Source organism: Hemitrygon akajei, chromosome 13 (genome assembly GCF_048418815.1).
Source record: "Hemitrygon akajei chromosome 13, sHemAka1.3, whole genome shotgun sequence".
Lineage (NCBI taxonomy): Eukaryota > Metazoa > Chordata > Chondrichthyes > Myliobatiformes > Dasyatidae > Hemitrygon > Hemitrygon akajei.
This window is the reverse complement of record NC_133136.1, coordinates 31,955,164-31,974,198: the sequence shown is the minus strand read 5'-3', so window position 1 is coordinate 31,974,198 and position 19,035 is coordinate 31,955,164. Positions and strand designations below refer to the sequence as shown.

The following is a 19,035-nucleotide window of genomic DNA, read 5'->3' as shown; positions in this document are numbered from 1 at the left end:
TTGTCTTCATTACTGGATTAGGATACCATTGTTATGCTTTCGTCTCTGGTGAGATTTGTACCCACAGCCTTAAAGCTCAAGTGAACAAATTTGTCATGGCTGATGAATAGACTAAAGAGTTTTTTTGTGTGGTGTTAGAAATATATTGTGGATTTTTAAAATATATATGACATCAATTATATACATAACATAGTACAGTATTGTATAAACCCTTCGGCCCATGATATGCCAACTTTTTGACCTTTTCTAAAATCACTCTAGCCCTTCCCTTCCAGGTAGACTCTCTGGATAGGCATGTGGATGATAGGAAAGTGGAGGACTCTCAAATATCCCTAATGTATCTGCCTCTACCATCACCTCTGGCAGCATGTTACACACCTACCACACTCTGTGTATTAAACAAAACTACTTCTGGCATCTCTCCTAAACTTTCCTCCAATCACCTTAAAATTCAACTATATTGCTTGAACACAATATTCCAAGTGTGGTCTATCCAGAGTTTTATAGAGCTACAATATTACTTTGTGGCTCCTGAACCACAATGAACGAACCCACCCTTCCACTTCCTCATCGATGTACACTCAGACCTTGCTTAAAGCTGAGGATGTTCTTCGGAGGTGGAATGCCATGTAAATAAGTGCTGTGTGGAGTCATTATAACATAATGTAAATGGACATGTGTGCCTGATAAAGAAAACCAAACCCAAGATATTGAGATATAATTTTATATATACACAGTAGTTCATGGAGTAACCAACACACAAATAGGCCTACCCTTTACAGCAGTGGAGCAGCAACACATTGCAGCAGCAGCGGAGGGAAGCAGGACATGGTTACATCTTAGAGGAAGGGCCAGGCTGTGGGTCCTCCTCTAACTTTGGCTTCTTCTTCAAGTAGGCGTAGAGATTTGACTGCCTTTTCTTAAGTTTCCTCTCATGAAGTAGTTTTCGGTTGCAGGAAATCATGTCAAGAGCGCCTCTCTACCTTATTGCTTCACTCCCAGTCACGGTCATTAGCGATGAACTGGTCCATGATTTGTGTGATTGTGGCGATGCTTGTGCTGAGGAATTTTGCGGTGAGATTTCTTGTTGGTGTTTCCTCTTATCCATCTGTGTCCTAGAGTGTGTTGCTTTGCCAATTTTCAAAGCTCTTCATTATTAAGGTTCTCACCATGAGAATGCAGTAACTCTTCAACATCATCCTGATACTCACCAGCTTCCAAACGCCTTATCACTTGCAGTTTCACATCCAGTGCTAATGCTTTTCCTAGACATCTTAGATGTACTACCCTCACTGGAAGTTGTATTCTGTTTTCCATACATTGGCAGGGGAGCAAGATCATTTACGCATGTGGGGAAGGCAGAGTGTGAACTAATACATGATTGGCTGTGAGTGACTCAGAGTGCATGTAGTTTTCTCATTGGCTGATTGGACATTTACTGTAATAGCGACTGCTCTTGAATAGCTTTGTGTTGCTTAGAATGAATATTTGTCATTTTTTAAAAACCATTCAATAAAGAATTGAATAACTGTTGTAATGAATCAGCACCATGCAGGGCAGCATTGTGCAGGCTCTGAGTGTAATTTATAAAAATCACAAAGTGCAGAGTCCCTGTATAGATCTCCGTGGAACACCACTGGTCACGAACCTCCAGGCAGTATGCACCCTCTATTATCACAGACAAGATTCTTAGATGGGCCATATCAAGTGATGTACTTCCTTAAAGAAAGTGAATAATCAGACTTTTATGTCAGTCAGCATTAGTAATTTGTACATAGTGCCAGCTTACAGATACCTAGAATGAAGTACAGTAGATTCCGATTAATTGAGCCATTGATTAAATAGGACAGCCACTTATTTAGGACAACTCTTAAAGAATAAAAGCTAATGGAGAAAATTACCAGGACTCCCTTCATTTATAGGTGACATGCCGCTCAATTGGGGTAGTGGACTGTTGATGAACAGATTCCAACTAGCTTCTGTCAGCGCATTTGTGCTGCTGTTGGACACTACACTGTGATTACAGCAAACTTTTTAAAAAATAGCATCAGTTGTATGTTTGTGTTCAAAAAGCACAGATATTTATCACTGATAGTTTGTAAGAAATAAGCTGCAAGACAATTCCGAACTGCTTTGCTCACTGCGGTCGCAAGCATTTGGGCTTGGAGGTGCCAGAAATGGCCAGGAGTGAAGATGAAACTATTTCACTACTTCAACAAGTTAAGAACTATGAAGAATTTAAAAGTATCGGCAGTCATCTTGAATATTACAATGGTAATGAAAGTTTGGAAGAATGTAACTGCATTGTATGCAGGCAGTCCATTATCTGCTCCAGGTGTCTGCACTGACTTTGTTAAATCACAGTGAATCAAAAGAACATGGCTGCATACACTGAACGAATTCCTCCATAGATAACTATTAGGATCTAACATTTTATTGTACTGTAGTTCAATTGGTAGTATTCTAATTTATCCTGTATTTCATTTAAATACATAACTTTTTTCTCAGTTTGTCATAAACACTTAGGTGACGAACCATGTTTATCATTCACATGTAAATTTTACAGCCTGTAATTATGAATTTGGTGATAGATTTTCTGTGTGTGTTTTGGAGGGGGGAATGCATTATCTAGTATCTTAGTATTCCTTTATGCTTTGTAGTGGTTTTCCTCAACTTGGGAATTCCATTTCTATTCATTTTGGCACTATGCTAACTTCATTATTCAATGGGACATCTCTTTAATAAAAGCTGAAAATGTAAATAGATAGCATCTGTTTCTTTCCACATACATGCCTGACATGCTAAGTATCCACAACATTATCTGTTTTTATTGCAGGCTTCCAGTTTGAGTAATTTATTGATTTTCGTAAGTCTCATTAACAAGTTTTTGTAAGTTTTTAACTTTATATAGTTAATTATTTTTATCTGCGTTTGATTTGGAAGAATAGATTGCAGTTGCTCTATCTTGACTGTAATATTATGCTTTCTACTTTGCTTATAGTGGAAACTGGTGAATGGGATGTACTCATAGCACACTTTCTAGGAGTTGACCACTGTGGGCATAGATATGGGCCTCACCACCCAATGATGGCTGAAAAACTCAATCAGATGAACCAGATGCTGAGGTATGCTTTATGTGAGGACTGCAATTAGATAATCTTGAAGGCCAATATAATGGGTTTGAGTGTTGCTTTTTCGCAATTAATAATAATAACTTTAGAATACTTTTCATTCAGGCGATGTAGTTCAAAGTGCTTTACAATGGGATCAAGTGCAAACATGAAATTAATGTAAAAATAAAAATAAAAGACAAAAAGTTGTTAGTTAAAAACAAGGTTAAATTAATAGGTTTTGACCTGGTGTTTAAAAGTGTCAACTGAGTCGACATTCCTTGTAGTTTTAGGTACTCATTTCCACAGTCTGGGAGCATAAGTCAATGAAGCTGACCTGGCAGTTATCTTTTGAGGGAAATTGTTTAAATTTATGCGACAGCTAGAAGAAGACCTGAGAGTTTGAGCAGGAGTATAAAACAATTTTGTGATATACTCTGGTCCCAGACCATTAAGAGCTTTAAAAATAAATATTATTATTTTAAACAAAAATTATTATTACTATTAAAATATTATTTTAAACAAACGTTTGTAAGCCTGGTACTATTTGTCTTGTTGGATTACTTGGATATATAAGCACAAAGTAAACAGGCCAAGAGCCTAACAAAAATTTTTCCTTTGCCCCCTCTTCCTCACAGGACCGTAAAAAACTAGATCTTTCTGGTTTAACTAGTACTGTAGAATGTTTTTAAGCTGTTCACTACCACTGGTCTCAATCCCTGTCAGTCCAGAAGAATACAAGTGGTTCAGAGTTGCAACCTGTCTCTGTTGTACAGTTTATCGTCTTTTTAACCTCATTATCTCATGTAGTTTCACTTCATGAAACAATGAAGCTTGTTCCATTGTAAACTTAAATTAGTGAGACATTATAAAACCCATATGAGTAAATACCTTATAACTATGTTGATTAACTTACCACTCAAGTGTTTAGAAGATTAAAATGTACTCAAAGTATTGATTAACATGAAGCTAAATTCTTAGCATGGAATATAATGGACTAAAATTCTGTATCCTGATTGCCGTGCAGAATGCATTGCTAATAGTATGTAACAGATGAAACAGTATTCGGATTGTCTGTGATGATTCTGTGGCTAAATTGGTTTGTTGGACTACAGAATCATACAGCATTGGAAACAGCTATTGGGCCTATTTTGTCCACGTTGACCAGCAGGTTCAGAATGCACATCATCAGAAAGCTTAATGAGATAAGCTTTTGGCTGAAGCTGAGAGTGCAGAATGCAAGGACAGCTATTTGAACTGATTTTAATTGCTTTTCTCATTCTTGTCTATGCTAACGAGTTTCCTGTGTACAAATTCAATGAACCAATGACTGCAGATAAAACTTCCAAGACTGAAGGTTGAAAATTTTTCTTGAACCTTGAATAGAATTTCAATATATATCAATATAACTTGTATTTATACATCTGCAAAAGGAAAAAACTTCAGATATTTCAAAATCTCATTATATAGATTTTACATTTTTTTCAGTATAATTTTCAACATCATTGAATATAAATAAGAAAAGCAATTTTTGTTTAGTGCTATATTCCTGCAGGATTTTACAGAATGTTTCTCAAATAGTTACTATTGTGTAGGTGTAGAGTTGTCAGCTTGTTTATATTCTGCCGTGGCTCTTTTGGAAGCAACAAGATATTTAATTCTACAATTCCAGAAACAACTTCTGTGCTTAAACTTCAAGAGTGCTGCTAGGCTGGAAGCACTTTACTTTAATTAGACGTTAAACAAAGCCCCTGTTCTCTCTTCAGGTGGATGTAAAAGGTCCCAAAATGCTATTAGTATTGATCCTTGGTATCCTCATCAATAATTATCCCTTGATTAACATTGTTTAAAAAGAAATAGATTATCTGGTAATTAATCTAATTGCTACATTTGGATGTATGTGCTTAAAAATTCACAATGTTCCAAGTAGATTTATTACCAAAATCCATATATGTCAGAATCAGGTTTATTATCACTGGCATTTGTCAAAAATGTATTGTTTTGCAGCAGCAGTACATCATAATAAAAACTATAAATTACAATAAGAAACACAGTATATAAGAAAAATATTTAGAAAGTAGTGCAAAATGAGAGGAAAATAATAGTGAGGTAGTGTTCATGGGTTCATTGTCCATTCAGGAATCTGATGGTGGAGGGAAAGAAACCATTCCTGAAACATTGAGTGTGTGTCGTTAAGGTTCTGTACCACCTCCTTGCTGGTAACAATGAGAAGAGGGCATGTCTTGGGTGTGATGGGGGTGCTTAATAATGGATGCTGCCTTTTTGAGGCATCATCTTTTGAAGGTGTTCTAGATGCTAGGGAGGCTAGTGCCAATGATGGAGCTGGCTGAGTTTACAACTTTCTGCAGTATTTTCCGATCCTGTGCAGTAGCCCCTCCATACCAGATGAGGACTTGTGTGTGTTCCCTTGAATTCCCCTTCCTGAAGTCCCCATCAGTTCCTTGGTCTTACTGACATTAAATACAAGGTTGTTGTTGTGACACCACTCAACCAGCTTACTTTTCTCACTCCTGCGCGCCTTGTCACTGTCAGAAATTCTGCCAACAATAATTGTGTCATCGGTGAATTTATAAATGGCATTTAAGCTGTGCATAGCCACACAATCGGTGAAGAGAGAGTGAAGCAGTGGGCTAAGCATGCATCTTTGAGGTGTTATTTTTGATCTGCACAGACTGGTCTCCCAGCGAAGAAGTCAAGGATCCAGTTGCAGAAAGCAGTACAGAGGCCCAGGTTTGGGAGCTTGTTGATTTGAACTAAGTGTTGAATGCTGAGCTGTAATCAATAAACAGCAGCCTGATGCAGGTATTACAAATATCCATGCGATCCAAGGTCAAGTGGAGAGTTAGTGTGATTGCACCCACTGTAGACCTATTGTGCTGATAGGCAAATTACAGATCCTAGCTTAAGCAGGAGTTGATTCTAGCCATGACCAGCCTCTCAAAGCACTTGATCCCAGCAGATGTGAGTGCCACTGGGTGATAGTCGTTGAGACAGCTCGCCCTGTAGAGATCGTTGTCAAATTGCATATAGGAACTGCAAGGTCTGTACATGGATCATTATGCTGCAACATTGAGAGATACTGTATGCCTTTATGGTCCTGAGTCATCACTTTGTTTTCATTCACATTTGGACCGTAAAGTATACAGCAGGCTAGGTTGGTGCTTGGTTCAGCCATTGGTGGACCCCTCGGGCTGTGGGGTCTGCTTGGTGTCATGGTGCTACACGCACCCCTGGCCCATGCACAATTCATAGATGCCCTTATTTCTCTGCCTCTGGATTTGTATGCAAGTGGCAAGTGTTATAATTTTGACCACCTTGGAGCAGGTGACTTGCTGACCACAATGAAGACAGGACACTGATAAGTAAGCCAAGGTGAACTAGCTTGTCTGAAATGAAGGATGCAGACAAAATAGCTCTTAAAAAGTCAAGGTAGCATGGTAGGCTTAAAGTCAAAGCTACATCATTTCTATTAGGTAAGTGCACCAGGAACTTTAAATATTTAAGCTGTTGGAAATTGTAAAAATAAATGTAGAATAACTTTTGCTGGTAAGATATTTTTCTGTATTTGACAGGTCATTAATTGCAAAACTTCAAAATGATACCTTGCTGGTGGTTATGGGAGATCATGGGATGACGGAAACAGGAGATCATGGAGGTGACAGTGAAGGCGAAGTTGATGCAGCTTTGTTTGTTTATAGTCCATTTCCCATGTTTGAGGAAAATGCTGTTGAAGTAGGTACTATTTTGCAGCATGTTGCATTTATCTGAATGTTGTATTACCAGAAATGTGGCTGCAATTCATTCCTAGATATAACATAATTAAATTTTTAGTGATGACATAGACACATCAAATACACACTGCCCCCAACATATGCAGTATGTAATAGAAAATTCTTTTACAATAAAAATTTCATAGCAAAATAGTGTAAGAAAAATTAGTGCTTTCTTTAATACACAAAGAATAGTTCTTAAATCAATGTCACAAATCCTTTTTCTTACCCTTTGTTCTTTGTGATAACTGTCTGAAACTACACCAGATTATTCACAATTTTAGGATCATATTTGTCCATATCAGCCATCATTAAGATAATCTATTTTGATCTCTTGCTCTTCTCCAAGTAGCCATCCAATTGCTATTCAAAGCTGATGCGTTCCTTGCCAGGTCTCGCTAACCTAATACAGGGCATGAAAGCAAGTCACTGTCTTCTGTAATTTGAATATATAAGTACTCAATAGTAAGGAGGTTGACTAGAAAAGGAAATGGATAATACACAGATTTCAGGTTTGGCAGAGTCTGTGAAGTGAAAAGCAGAGGTATAGTTTCAGATTGATTACAACTCGTGTTCTCCATATTAGTATTGCTTACTTATCATTATTACTTTGTTTTTCTTTTTGTATTTGCACAGTTTGATGTCTTTGTAGTTTTTCATTGATTTTTTGCAAGAAAATTGATCTCGGAAGTATATAGATGTACATGTTCTTTGATAGATAATAGATTTACTTTGAACTTTTCTTCTGAAATGTGGAAAGTTAGAAAAGGCACTTTTGAAACGACAGAGTAATTGGGAGGAATGCAGGAACAGAGGCAATTATTGCCTGCTCTACTGAAAAGATATATGTTTAGCCAATACTAGTGTTTCCTTTCATTTAAATAGTTCCACATTCAAAGACAGTCTATTTTTATTTCTGTTTGAGAAATTTGTATTCATTCCCTTAATTATGTATTTTTCTACTTACATTTACATGAAAATATATTTGCATTTAGGACCCAGAGGTCGTCTCTCAGATAGATCTTGTACCAACCTTAGCTCTTCTACTTGGCATTCCTATTCCATACAGTAATATTGGCATGGTGATTGTGGACATGTTTACATCTTTGCCAAACCTGACTGATAATCATGATCTTGAACAAGCAAAGGCACTTCGCATCAATGCCATACAGGTACAAGACTAAAAGATTTGTTTTTGGGATTTTGTCACTTCTGTCAATGCTGTCAGTGATCATTAAATATTGCAACAGATCAAGACATGTTGGATACAGTTAAGCTGCTGGTACTCTCACCATTTCAGACTCATTCAGGAATATCTAATTGTCCTACAATGGGGCAAGGATATTTTCTCTCCCCTAGAATGAAGCAATCCTTCAGAGTGAACTGTTTAGTAATACAGCAGAGACATTTCTGGAAGCTGTGGTTTTATATGTGTAACCTTTATCCCGAATTACAAATTTGACTTCATCATTCATGGTTGTCATTTTCAAGTGCAGAGCTGCCAATTTTTGATGCTTGACTCAAGCAGGATTATGTCTGCTTAAATTTCTTTCTAGTGAAGTATTCAAAAACATATTTTGCTGCACTCTAAATTAACAGCAGGATAAAAGTCAGGATTGGTCATTTCTTTTTCAGAGCCCAGAGGTAGCAAGACCAGCAACGTTATCTAATTGTCATGTGAAACCTGATTGTAAAGCTAGCTTTTACTTCGTCATCTTTGAAAATCTGATAATGTCAGAAGTCTACCAGAAATTCAATTTCAGATTTAAATCAACTACTGAATTTTATGTACTTTTGTGTGGACTTTATTAATTTTATCAGTTTGTGAAAATTTTATCAAATTGCTTAAGGCAAATGATGGTTGCTAATATACTAAGGTGATATCTAGTTAATACTGTATCATTGCTCTTGGTAATGTGCTGCATGTGTATTCATTTTATAGGTGAATCGATTTTTGGAAGCCTACTCTCAAGTTGCCAAGGATCTCCCCAAGGAAAAGCTGAGTTACCTGTCGGAATTGTTTTCCACTGCAATATCTGAGTATGATGCTCTGATTACAAGCCAAAAGGTTTCTGAAAAAAATATTCCTAACCAAGATCACCATGCAAGGATGCAAAATCTGGTAATAACATTGCAGCGTTACTTGAAGGAGACCAAGGAAACATGTCAAGAAACATGGGCCCGATTCAACCCTGCGCACATGCTGTGTGGTATTCTGCTTCTTGCAGCATCTTGTGTACATTGTTTTTTGGTATCTGAAAGTGTATCAGCTTTTGAATCATTATACAGAGCACTTCTTATCTATCCAATTATCTGGGGCCTGACTTCAGGGTTAGTGGTCAATATCTGCATGCTGATATCTGGCATTAGGTTGGAGCCTCTAATAGCATGTTGTTGGGTAGCTGTTGGGTCACATTTGGGCTTCCATTGGTATTTTTGGAGATCTAAGTACATTGACAATCAAGGTACAAACAAATTATCCCAATGCTTCAGTGCTGGCTTTAAAGGGAAGTGGCAAAGTTTGTGGAAGTTCTTTGTACCTTTGGGAATGCTGCTGTTACGGTGTGGAGCGATGTTTTCCAATAGCTTTGTAATAAGTGAAGGACAAGTGGTATCTTTCCTTTTGAAATCTCTTGTGACTTTTACTGTCATAAAACTAAAGTGGGATGGTAAATTTAATAATTATAGTTTAAATATGCCAGATATACATAGGAACCCTAGTTTAATTACATATAAAAGAGAAACTGTTTACCTCATTGGATTACTGGTGACCTTTTTGCTGTGTGTTCTCTTCTCTACTAACTTTTATAATTGCCGTGAAGAACTTGTGAACTGTGTGCCCTCTTCCTTCCTCAAACCTTTGTCAAGTTTAAACACCAGGCAAGAAAGGAACCTCCATTATATCTTGTCAGTGTCATCACTTGTACTCTTGATCTACCTCGTACGAAAATGGTTCCTTCATTATGGAAACCTCAACAGCTCACACTTGATTGTGTTTTTTGTACGTTTGGGCTTCCCATTTATTGTATTTTGCCTATGCTGTTTTTGGGCTGTAAATGCTGCTCCAGAAGAAACTTCCATTAAACTTCAAGATCTAAAAAAGAAGATAATAATAATTCTCCCAGGAATTGTTGCTGGCCTAATAATAACAGGCTTCTTTATTGTGCTATGGAATCCAATTACTGTATTTGTGAAAGACAACAAACAGTCTGATGAATCTCTTATTCCTTCTTACAAAGATTCTGCTGAAATGAAAACTGATTCCCTACATGTAATCCCGCTGATATACCGTAAGATGCAGCAATCAATGAAAATGCATTTTTATGGTGATCAGAATGAGTCTCAGGCAGTGTCTGCTTATGGCCTTGGAACTGTGTACTCTGCTGCACTCCTCATTATTATTGTTCTTTTAACATTTTTGCTTATTCTGCTGCATAATGAGAGAATGTCACTGGCTTTCCTGCTGCTGTTTTTGGAAGGATTTACTTTCCTGGAGATACATGGTACAGCAAGGAACCTGTCATTACAGTCTGACAACACAGGTATGTAACCAGTGTAAGAAATTTCATTTGTTGTTTAGTAGCAGTTTGCAGATTTTTAAAATATTTTATTGGTCCTTTCTAGGTTTACTTTCAAACTTTTTTGAAATTTGAACAGAAACCCCTTGAAAGTGTGCAGACTGTATATTTAACATTCTTATTGCATTGTTTTAAACATTTCAAACATCAAAAATTCCAGCTGGCTCAACAAAGTCCAAATAACCTTAAAGTGGAATATAAAGGTGATCTATATACCGGTACTTAATTTTTTTGAAGAGTATCTAATCCACGAAGTGCAGAAGAGATTAAATAAAAGAAAATCAGGGACAGAAGACTTAAAAGATGTATACAGGGACCAGAGAAGGTTGAGGAAATGTTTTCAGCAGTCTGATTTGGTGTCCAAAAGTATAACTGTCTCACCACAAATCAATGGGTAAGGATATTTTTTGTGACCTGAAGACTTGTGATGGTAGTAATTTGCAGTAGGTTCAGGTCCTAGGTCAGGGCCATGACAAACCTCTCTCTCAAAGCATTTCATCACATTAAACATAGGATCAGAATTAGGCCATTTGGCCCCTCAAACCTGCTCCATGATTCCATCATGGCTGGTTTATTGTCTCTCTCAACCTCATTCTCTTGCATTCTTCCTGTAACCCATATATGTCAAACTCAAGGCCCGCGGGCCGAATTCGGCCCGCGGTGGAATTATCTTTGGCCCGTGAGATAATATCTAATTACTATTAAAGCTGGCCCCAGTAATCGAAGCACCTATGGCGTATGATATGGCTAATGCTGAGTTTATTCAGGTACCAGGTTTTCAGGGTTTTTAGTGTTTATTCGGCAGTCTTGCTCGGCAGTCTTCTTCATAAGAAACGGAATTTGTAAAGTGAAACACTTTGTAGTTATAGCAGAGACTGAGACACATGAGAGCAGGCTGAAAAAACGGAGGCAACGAAAGCTGCGTTCGCACGCGTCCGACTGATCCGGCCCGCATGAAGCTGCATTTTGCTCAATCCGGCCCGTGACCTAAAATGAGTTTGACACCCCTGCTGTAACCTTTTGACACCTGATCTCATCAAGAGCCTATCAACCTCCGCTTTAAATATAGCTACAGCTGCTTGTGGTAATGAATTCCACAAATTCACCCGCCTGGTTAAAGAAATTCCTGCTCATTACAGTTCTAAAAAATGTCCATCTATTCTGAGGCTGTTCTCTTTGGTCCTCGATTCTCCCACTACTAGAAACATCCTCACCACATCCACTCTAGTTCTTTCAATATCGATAGGTTTCAATGAGATCTCGTTTCCCCCCCCACTCCACATTATTCTGAACTCCAGTGAGTATAGGCCCATCAAACACTCCTTATATATTAACCCTTTCATCCCCAGATCATTCTCATGAAACTCTAATGCACATTCTCCAATGCCAGCAGATTCTTTCTTAGATTCAGGGCTCAAAGCTACTTATAATTCTCCAAATGTGGTCTGACCAATACCTTATAAAGCTGTAGCATTATATCCTTAAATGTGACTGCTACTGGCTGATAGTCATTGAGGCAACCTTTTTGAGTTTCTGCTCTTCTTGGGGCTGGTATGATTGATGTCTTTTTGAAGCAGTTGGGTACCTCTGACTGTGGCAGTGAGAGTTTAAAGATGTCTTTGAACACTCCAGTAAGTTGGATGGCACAAGTTTTTAGTGCCCTACCAGGTACACCATCAGGGCCTGGCATCATGTGAAGGTTCGCCTTCTCGAAAGGTGTTCTGGCGTCCACCTCTGAGACAGATATCAGGTCGTCAGATGCTGAAGGGATTCACACAGCTATAGTTTCATTCTCCTTTTTGAAGTGTGCAAAAGGGCATTAAGTTTATTTGGAGAGGGAAGCATCACAGCCATGTCAGGCTTTGCTTTATAGGAAGTTATAACATGCAACTGCCAGTTTGGCAGTTATAACCTGCCAAAGCTGAAGTGCATTCAGTTGCATCTCTGACTTCACTCAGAATTGCTTTTTTACTCTTCACTTTGCATAAGTTGTACCTAGACTCAAGTTCCATGCCTTGGAATCCAATTGCCTTCAAAACACCAAGAAGTAATAAATATTGTTCAGTCCATGATAAGTTCGTTGAAAAGGTTGAATTCACTAAAAACGTAATCTTAAGTACTGAGAGCAAAGGCAATCAACTTTGAAGCTTCCTACTTTATAATTGCCTTGAATCATTTCTTCAACCAATACTTCCAAGATGGTGGTGGACTTTAGGAGATCTAGGCCTCATATGGAGCCAGTGATCATTAATGGAGAATGTGTGGAGCAGGTTAAGACCTACAAGTATCTGGGAGTACAGTTGGACGAGAAGCTAGACTGGACTGCCAACACAGATGCCTTGTGCAGGAAGGCACAGAGTCGACTGTACTTCCTTAGAAGGTTGGCGTCATTCAATGTCTGCAGTGAGATGCTGAAGATGTTCTATAGGTCAGTTGTTGAGAGCGCCCTCTTCTTTGTGGTGGCGTGTTGGGGAGGAAGCATTAAGAAGAAGGACGCCTCACGTCTTAATAAGCTGATAAGGAAGGCGGGCTCTGTCGTGGGCAAAGTACTGGAGAGTTTAACATCGGTAGCTGAGCGAAGGGCGCTGAGTAGGCTACGGTCAATTATGGAAAACCCTGAACATCCTCTACATAGCACCATCCAGAGACAGAGAAGCAGTTTCAGCGACAGGTTACTGTCGATGCAATGCTCCTCAGACAGGATGAAGAGGTCAATACTCCCCAATGCCATTAGGCTTTACAATTCAACTGCCAGGACTTAAGAACTTTTTTTAAAGCTATTATTAATGCTTTTTGAGTTAGTGATTTAGATGCATATCATATTATTACTGAGTTAAGTATTGTATGTAATGAGTTTTTGCTACAACAAGTGTATGGGACATTGGAAAAAATGTTGAATTTCCCCATGGGGATGAATAAAGTATCTATCTATCTATCTATCTATCTATCTTCAGCTAGAAAGGTGGCATAATATGTATAACATTGTGAGATGGGATAAACCATTTTTATATTATTAAATGTAGTAAAAATTTACATGTTATTTCATTTTTATATTCTAAAATTTCTGTAAAAGTTTTGAAGTAGATATTTAGTTGTTTCAGCAGATGGTAGATGTGCTTTACAAATTAATTATTGACTATTATTTGATTTCCATATATAATATCACAGATGTTTCATACTGATTATATTTTTTTGAAGGCTATTTTACAGTCCCGTGGTCTGCAGTTACAGCCTGGGTCTTCACAGCTACACAGTTCTTTTATGCTACTGGGCATCAGCCAACTTTCCCGACTATCCAGTGGAATGCAGCCTTTGTCGGGTTCACTGAAGGGCATAGCTCCAATGTGCTGCCAGCAATGTTAGTTGGGATGAATACATTTGCTTCTCATATTCTTTTTGCAGGTAATTATTTTGTTGCTTCAAAAATTCCGTATTATTCAATAGATTTTCTAAATGAATATCTGCAAAGAAAATTGTGATATGAAATGTATGTTGCTGGCAAATATTTTGTTTCAGCAGAGCACTGAATAATATCTGCCATTACCAAGACTTTTTCTTACATGTTTAGATATTTAAAGTTTTATATGTAATAATTGGCTGTAGTGTGAGCCAAGTTTTATATGCAATAATTGGCTCTAGTGACAGAAACAAGACCGCTGGGACTTGAGTAAATATTTAAGAAGAGTGAAATTAATGGAGAAGTAATGTAAATATATGTGGGTGAATTCAATGCCAATGGACAAAAGGAGAAAAAGACATTTGACTGGAAATAGGGTCTCATCTATTTTCAGTGCACACGGTACCATTGTGTTAATATGGTCCATTAGATTAGCCAGAAACACCCTTAAAACTTATTAGAATGTTTTACATCAGAATTGTGCATTAAAAATTGAATTGGCACAGCCTTTAAAGGCATGTTAACCAGTTTTGGACGCCTGTAGAAAATGCACCACCACCACAAGAATATTGATCATTGAAGGCACATTGCCACACACAGATTGCAGCTGCACACATGACTGTAGTAGAGGGGGAGTACCTAAATTCATAAATAGACCATAAGACATGGGTGTAGTATTAGGCCATTCAGCTCAGTTGATTTATTTTCCCTCTCAACCCCATTTGCCTGCCTCTCCCCATAAGCTTTGATCAAGAACCTATCAATCTTCACTTTAAATACACTCAATGACTTTGTCTCCAAAGCTGCTGGTGGCCATGAATTCCACAGATTCAACACCCTCTGGCTAAATAAATTTCTTCTCATCTCTGTTCTAAAAAGACATATTCAGAGGATTTCCTCTGGTCTTAAACTCTCCCATTATAGGAAACATCCTCACCACATTCACTCTATCTAGGCCTTTCAATATTTTGTAGGTTTCAATGAGATTCCCCCACCCCCTCATTCTTCTAAACACATCAATTCTCTTTGTAGCCCAAAATCAGCTTCCATACTAAGAACTGTACCAATTGCCACATCATCTTTAAACTTACCAATCTTGCTTCCCACTTCCACATTTAAGTCATTCATATACACTCAGTGGCCACTTTAATTACCTCCTGTACTTAATAAAGTGGCCACTGAGCGTATGGTCATGGTGTTCTGCCGCTGCAGCCCATCCACTTAAAGGTTCACATTCAGAGATGCTTTCTACACACCACTGTTGTAACACATGGTTATTTGAGTTACTGTCGCCTTCCTATCAGCTTCAATCAGTCTGGCCATTCTCCTCACTTCTCTCCTTAACAAGACATTTTGCCCACAAAACTGCACCATTCTCTGTTAACTCTAGAGACTGTGTGTGAAAATCCCAGGAGATCAGCAGTTTCTGAGATACGCGAAGCACCCTGTCTGGCACCAACAATCATTCCACAGTCAAAGTCACTTAGATCACATTTTTCCCCCGGTCTGATGTTTGGTCTGAACAACAACTGAAACTCTTGACCATTTTTGCATGCTTTTATGAATTGTTTACTGATTAACTAGCAGGTGTACCTAATAAAGTAGCCATAAACAGCAAATGTCCCAGCATCAGTCCTTGTGTGACACCAGTCACAGGCATACATAATTTCAGAAACAATTCTTTCCCATCACTCTCTCCTATTGCCAAGCAAATTTTGATTTCAGTGTGCCAAAACTTGCTTCCATCTCTGATGATTAAGAACTGTACCTCTCAGAAAAAGCCCATTTATGCAATATATTGATGTTGCTTTCAACTTGAGTTTTGTCAGGGGTTTCACATTGGTTACTGACATCAAACTTCATTAGCTTCAAATGCAAACCCTTGAAGGATCTCGAGCTCATTATCATTGGCACAATAAAGTATATTACTTTCAGTTGCAGAGGCTGTTACCCATCAGCAGCAACAGTAATCCAAAGGGCTTGGTATTTTAAAGAAATTTTACATCTGTAAAGCTAAGCAAATAGAAAACGAATTATTCAGTGGCTACTCTAGCAAGCCTTTGCAATAGTTAAATGAGATACTGAAGGTTCAAGCCTTCCGGGCAATACTAACTACTGAGTAAGTTGAGGTAAATAGGTTCTGCCATAAAATGTAGCATTAATCATAATAAGGTGTGTCTTCTGACCTGACACAATGTGGATGGAATCCTAATCCATTGAAGAAGTCATGATTATTGAGTAGAGCTTTACTTGGGCTGTGGATGCATCTGTTGGCTGGGTTGTGCCTCTGTTACTGTAGTGAGCAGCAAATTGTGATACATGGTAAATGTGATTTTTCTGAATACTGCAGGCATAGACTCTGCTTTGACTCAGAAGGTATATGTGTGTCCCAAGTCTCTGACGTTACATTTACAGAGCCAATCACCACCATATTGATTCCTCAGTAGCAAAACACTGCCATTAGTGTTAATTACTGAGGACCTCTTTACATGGGTGTATGAACACTTAAATACCAGAAAGTGAGGGGAAACTCATCCATTGAGTTATCGCAGACTCTGAGAACCTTGGGTAGTCCTTGAGCAGCTTTCCTAGGACAGGCTACACTTGTTTCTGAAGTTGCCCAGTCCCTATGTCAACAATGCTTAAATCACAAACAGAGCTGGAAGTATATGATATACTCCTAGTTAAAATTTGAGCATACAAATGAGTCTAGTTTCTCAGCAGTTGATTTTTTTTAGTTTTCCTCAATCCAAGGGAAAATTTTCAAGTATGGTTAAAGCTGGTTGCTAAATTTGCAGATGGCAGAAAGATGGGTAGGAAAGTAGATTGTGAATAGATATAGATTGATTAAGTGAGAAAGTATATGGCAAATGGAATATAATGTGCAAAAATATGAAATTGTATATTTTGACAGGGAAAATTTTAAAAAGTACATATATAAATGAGAAATTTCAGCTTAGCACAGGGTAAGTGTATACATTTCTCTGATGTTAAATGTACCATTGAAACCTTTGGAAGGGATTTAGTGTATAATTTTGCATAAGGATTGAATGCCGGTTCAGAAAGTAATTAGGAAAGCTAATTTTTTTATTATTAGGGGAATTAATAGTAGAAGCAAAGAAGTTATGCTGTAGTAGGTAGAGCACTGGTGTGGCCTCATCTGGGATATTATGTACAGTTTAGTCTCTATTTCACAAACCATATTCATGCATTGGAAGCAATTCAGAGAAGGTTCACTCAGTGTACAATAACATTTGGAATTGATAGCTTGTCTTAAATGGAAAAATGGGACAGACTACATTTGTTTCCAGTGATGTTGACTGAAACTTAAGATCTTGACAGATTGCATATTGGGAGAATCTAGAACAATCAATCAGGTTTATTATCACCAGCATGCATCGTGAAATTTGTTAACTTAGCAGCAGCAGTTCAATGCAATTCATAATATAGAACAAGAAGAAAAAAATAAAATAATAATAATAAATAAGTAAATCTAATTACCCTATATATATATTGAATAGATTAAAAAGCATGCAAAAAACAGAAATGATATGAAATTTCAGTGGAAATCAGATTCAGATTCAGTTTATTGTCATTTAGAAACCACAAATGCAATGCAGTTAAAAAAATGAGACAACGTTCTCCCAGAATGATATCACAAAAGCATATGACAAAACAGACTACACCAGAAAATCCATGTAACGTTTGGCAATCCCCAAACCAGAGTCCGGAGAGGCTGCTGCGTATTAATATTGCGCTACCGTCTAGCGCGTTCCCCGGAAAGGAGCTCCAAATCCACCAGACAAAAACAAGACCAAAAACTAAAGCTACAAGACCTGCACAAAACCACATAATTACATCATATAGTTACAACAGTGCAAACAATAGCATAATTGATTAAAAAAAAACAGACTATGGGCACAGTAAAAATAGTCCAAGATGTTAAAGGACTGTAAGTTCAAAAGAAATCACCACAGTTTCCACAAGTCCCCAGGGTCCCAACAGACTCGCCATCCCACGCTGGCGGCAGAAGGGAGTATCCCCACTATGGACTTCCAAGGCGCCGCCCGACTCAGCCTCACAGATGCAGCACACAGTGAATGCTCCGTCGAAAGCAGCCTCACAGATGCAGCACACACCGAAAGCGACCTGAGTCCGTCGAACCTCCGAGCCGACGACCATCCCCTCCGGCACAGCTTCTCTGAGCACCATCCTCTGCCAAGCGTATTAAGACGGCCCCGCCAACGGCCATCAGCAACGCGACCCCGAGGACTGGGGGCCTGTTCTTCCCAGCAGAGTCCCGGACCTCACAGCAGCAGCAGCAACGAAGAAGGTCTTCCTGGAATTTCCTGATGTTTCTCCATGCTTCCACGTCCGTTTTCAATCGATTATTATTGCACATGGCATCCCACTTCACAAATAACAGATAATCAGTTCCGGAGTGGCCACTGCAAGCTGTGTCGCGCCGCCATCTTGGATCTTTAGTGCTACAAATGATACAAGCCCTAGAAGATCTGGGCATAGATATTCTCTTTGAACTGTTTAATGGCATATATGATTCTGGTGTATCGATTGATGATGTCTTGAAATCAGTGTTTATAACTCTGCGGAAAATTCCTGGAACTATTGACTGCGAAAATTATAGAACAATCAGTCTTAAGAGTCACATAATAAAGATTTTGTTGAGAATTGTTCTGAGTCGAATTAAAAACAAGTTAAGGCCAGAAACTTCTAAACTGCAATATGGTATTGAGGATAGAGGAACTAGGAATGCAATTTTCATACTACGAATGCTTTCAGAAAGGGCAATTGAATATCAAAATGATGTCTTTTTATGTTTTATTGATTTCACTAAAGCATTTGACAAAGTGCAACATGAAAAATTATTTCAAATTCTCGCTAAACTAAACATTGATGGAAGGGACCAACAACTGCTTCAAAATTTATATTGGAATCAAACGGCGGCAGTAAAAATTGATGATAATATAAGCAGTTGGACTAAAATTCATAGAGGAGTTAGACAGAGATGCGTTGCCTCACCTGAATTATTTAATATCTATAGTGAAATGTTTCTCAGAGAAATAGAAGACCTAGATGGAATAAAAATTGGAGGTATTAACATCAACAATATAAGATATACAGACGATACCACCCTAATA

General features: G+C 38.1%; 1 protein-coding gene across 3 annotated transcripts in view; it reads left to right on the top strand.

The window, feature by feature from the left end:
- Positions 1 to 19,035, top strand: part of pigo (phosphatidylinositol glycan anchor biosynthesis, class O) — a 52,151-nt gene that overhangs the window by 17,072 nt on the left and 16,044 nt on the right. For all 3 annotated transcript variants that reach the window (XM_073064341.1, XM_073064342.1, XM_073064343.1), the window contains exons 3-7: positions 3,002 to 3,125; positions 6,704 to 6,863; positions 7,897 to 8,073; positions 8,844 to 10,443; positions 13,678 to 13,881. In XM_073064341.1, coding sequence (XP_072920442.1) covers positions 3,002 to 3,125; positions 6,704 to 6,863; positions 7,897 to 8,073; positions 8,844 to 10,443; positions 13,678 to 13,881 — 2,265 coding nt within the window. The remainder of the gene's footprint in view (positions 1 to 3,001; positions 3,126 to 6,703; positions 6,864 to 7,896; positions 8,074 to 8,843; positions 10,444 to 13,677; positions 13,882 to 19,035) is intronic.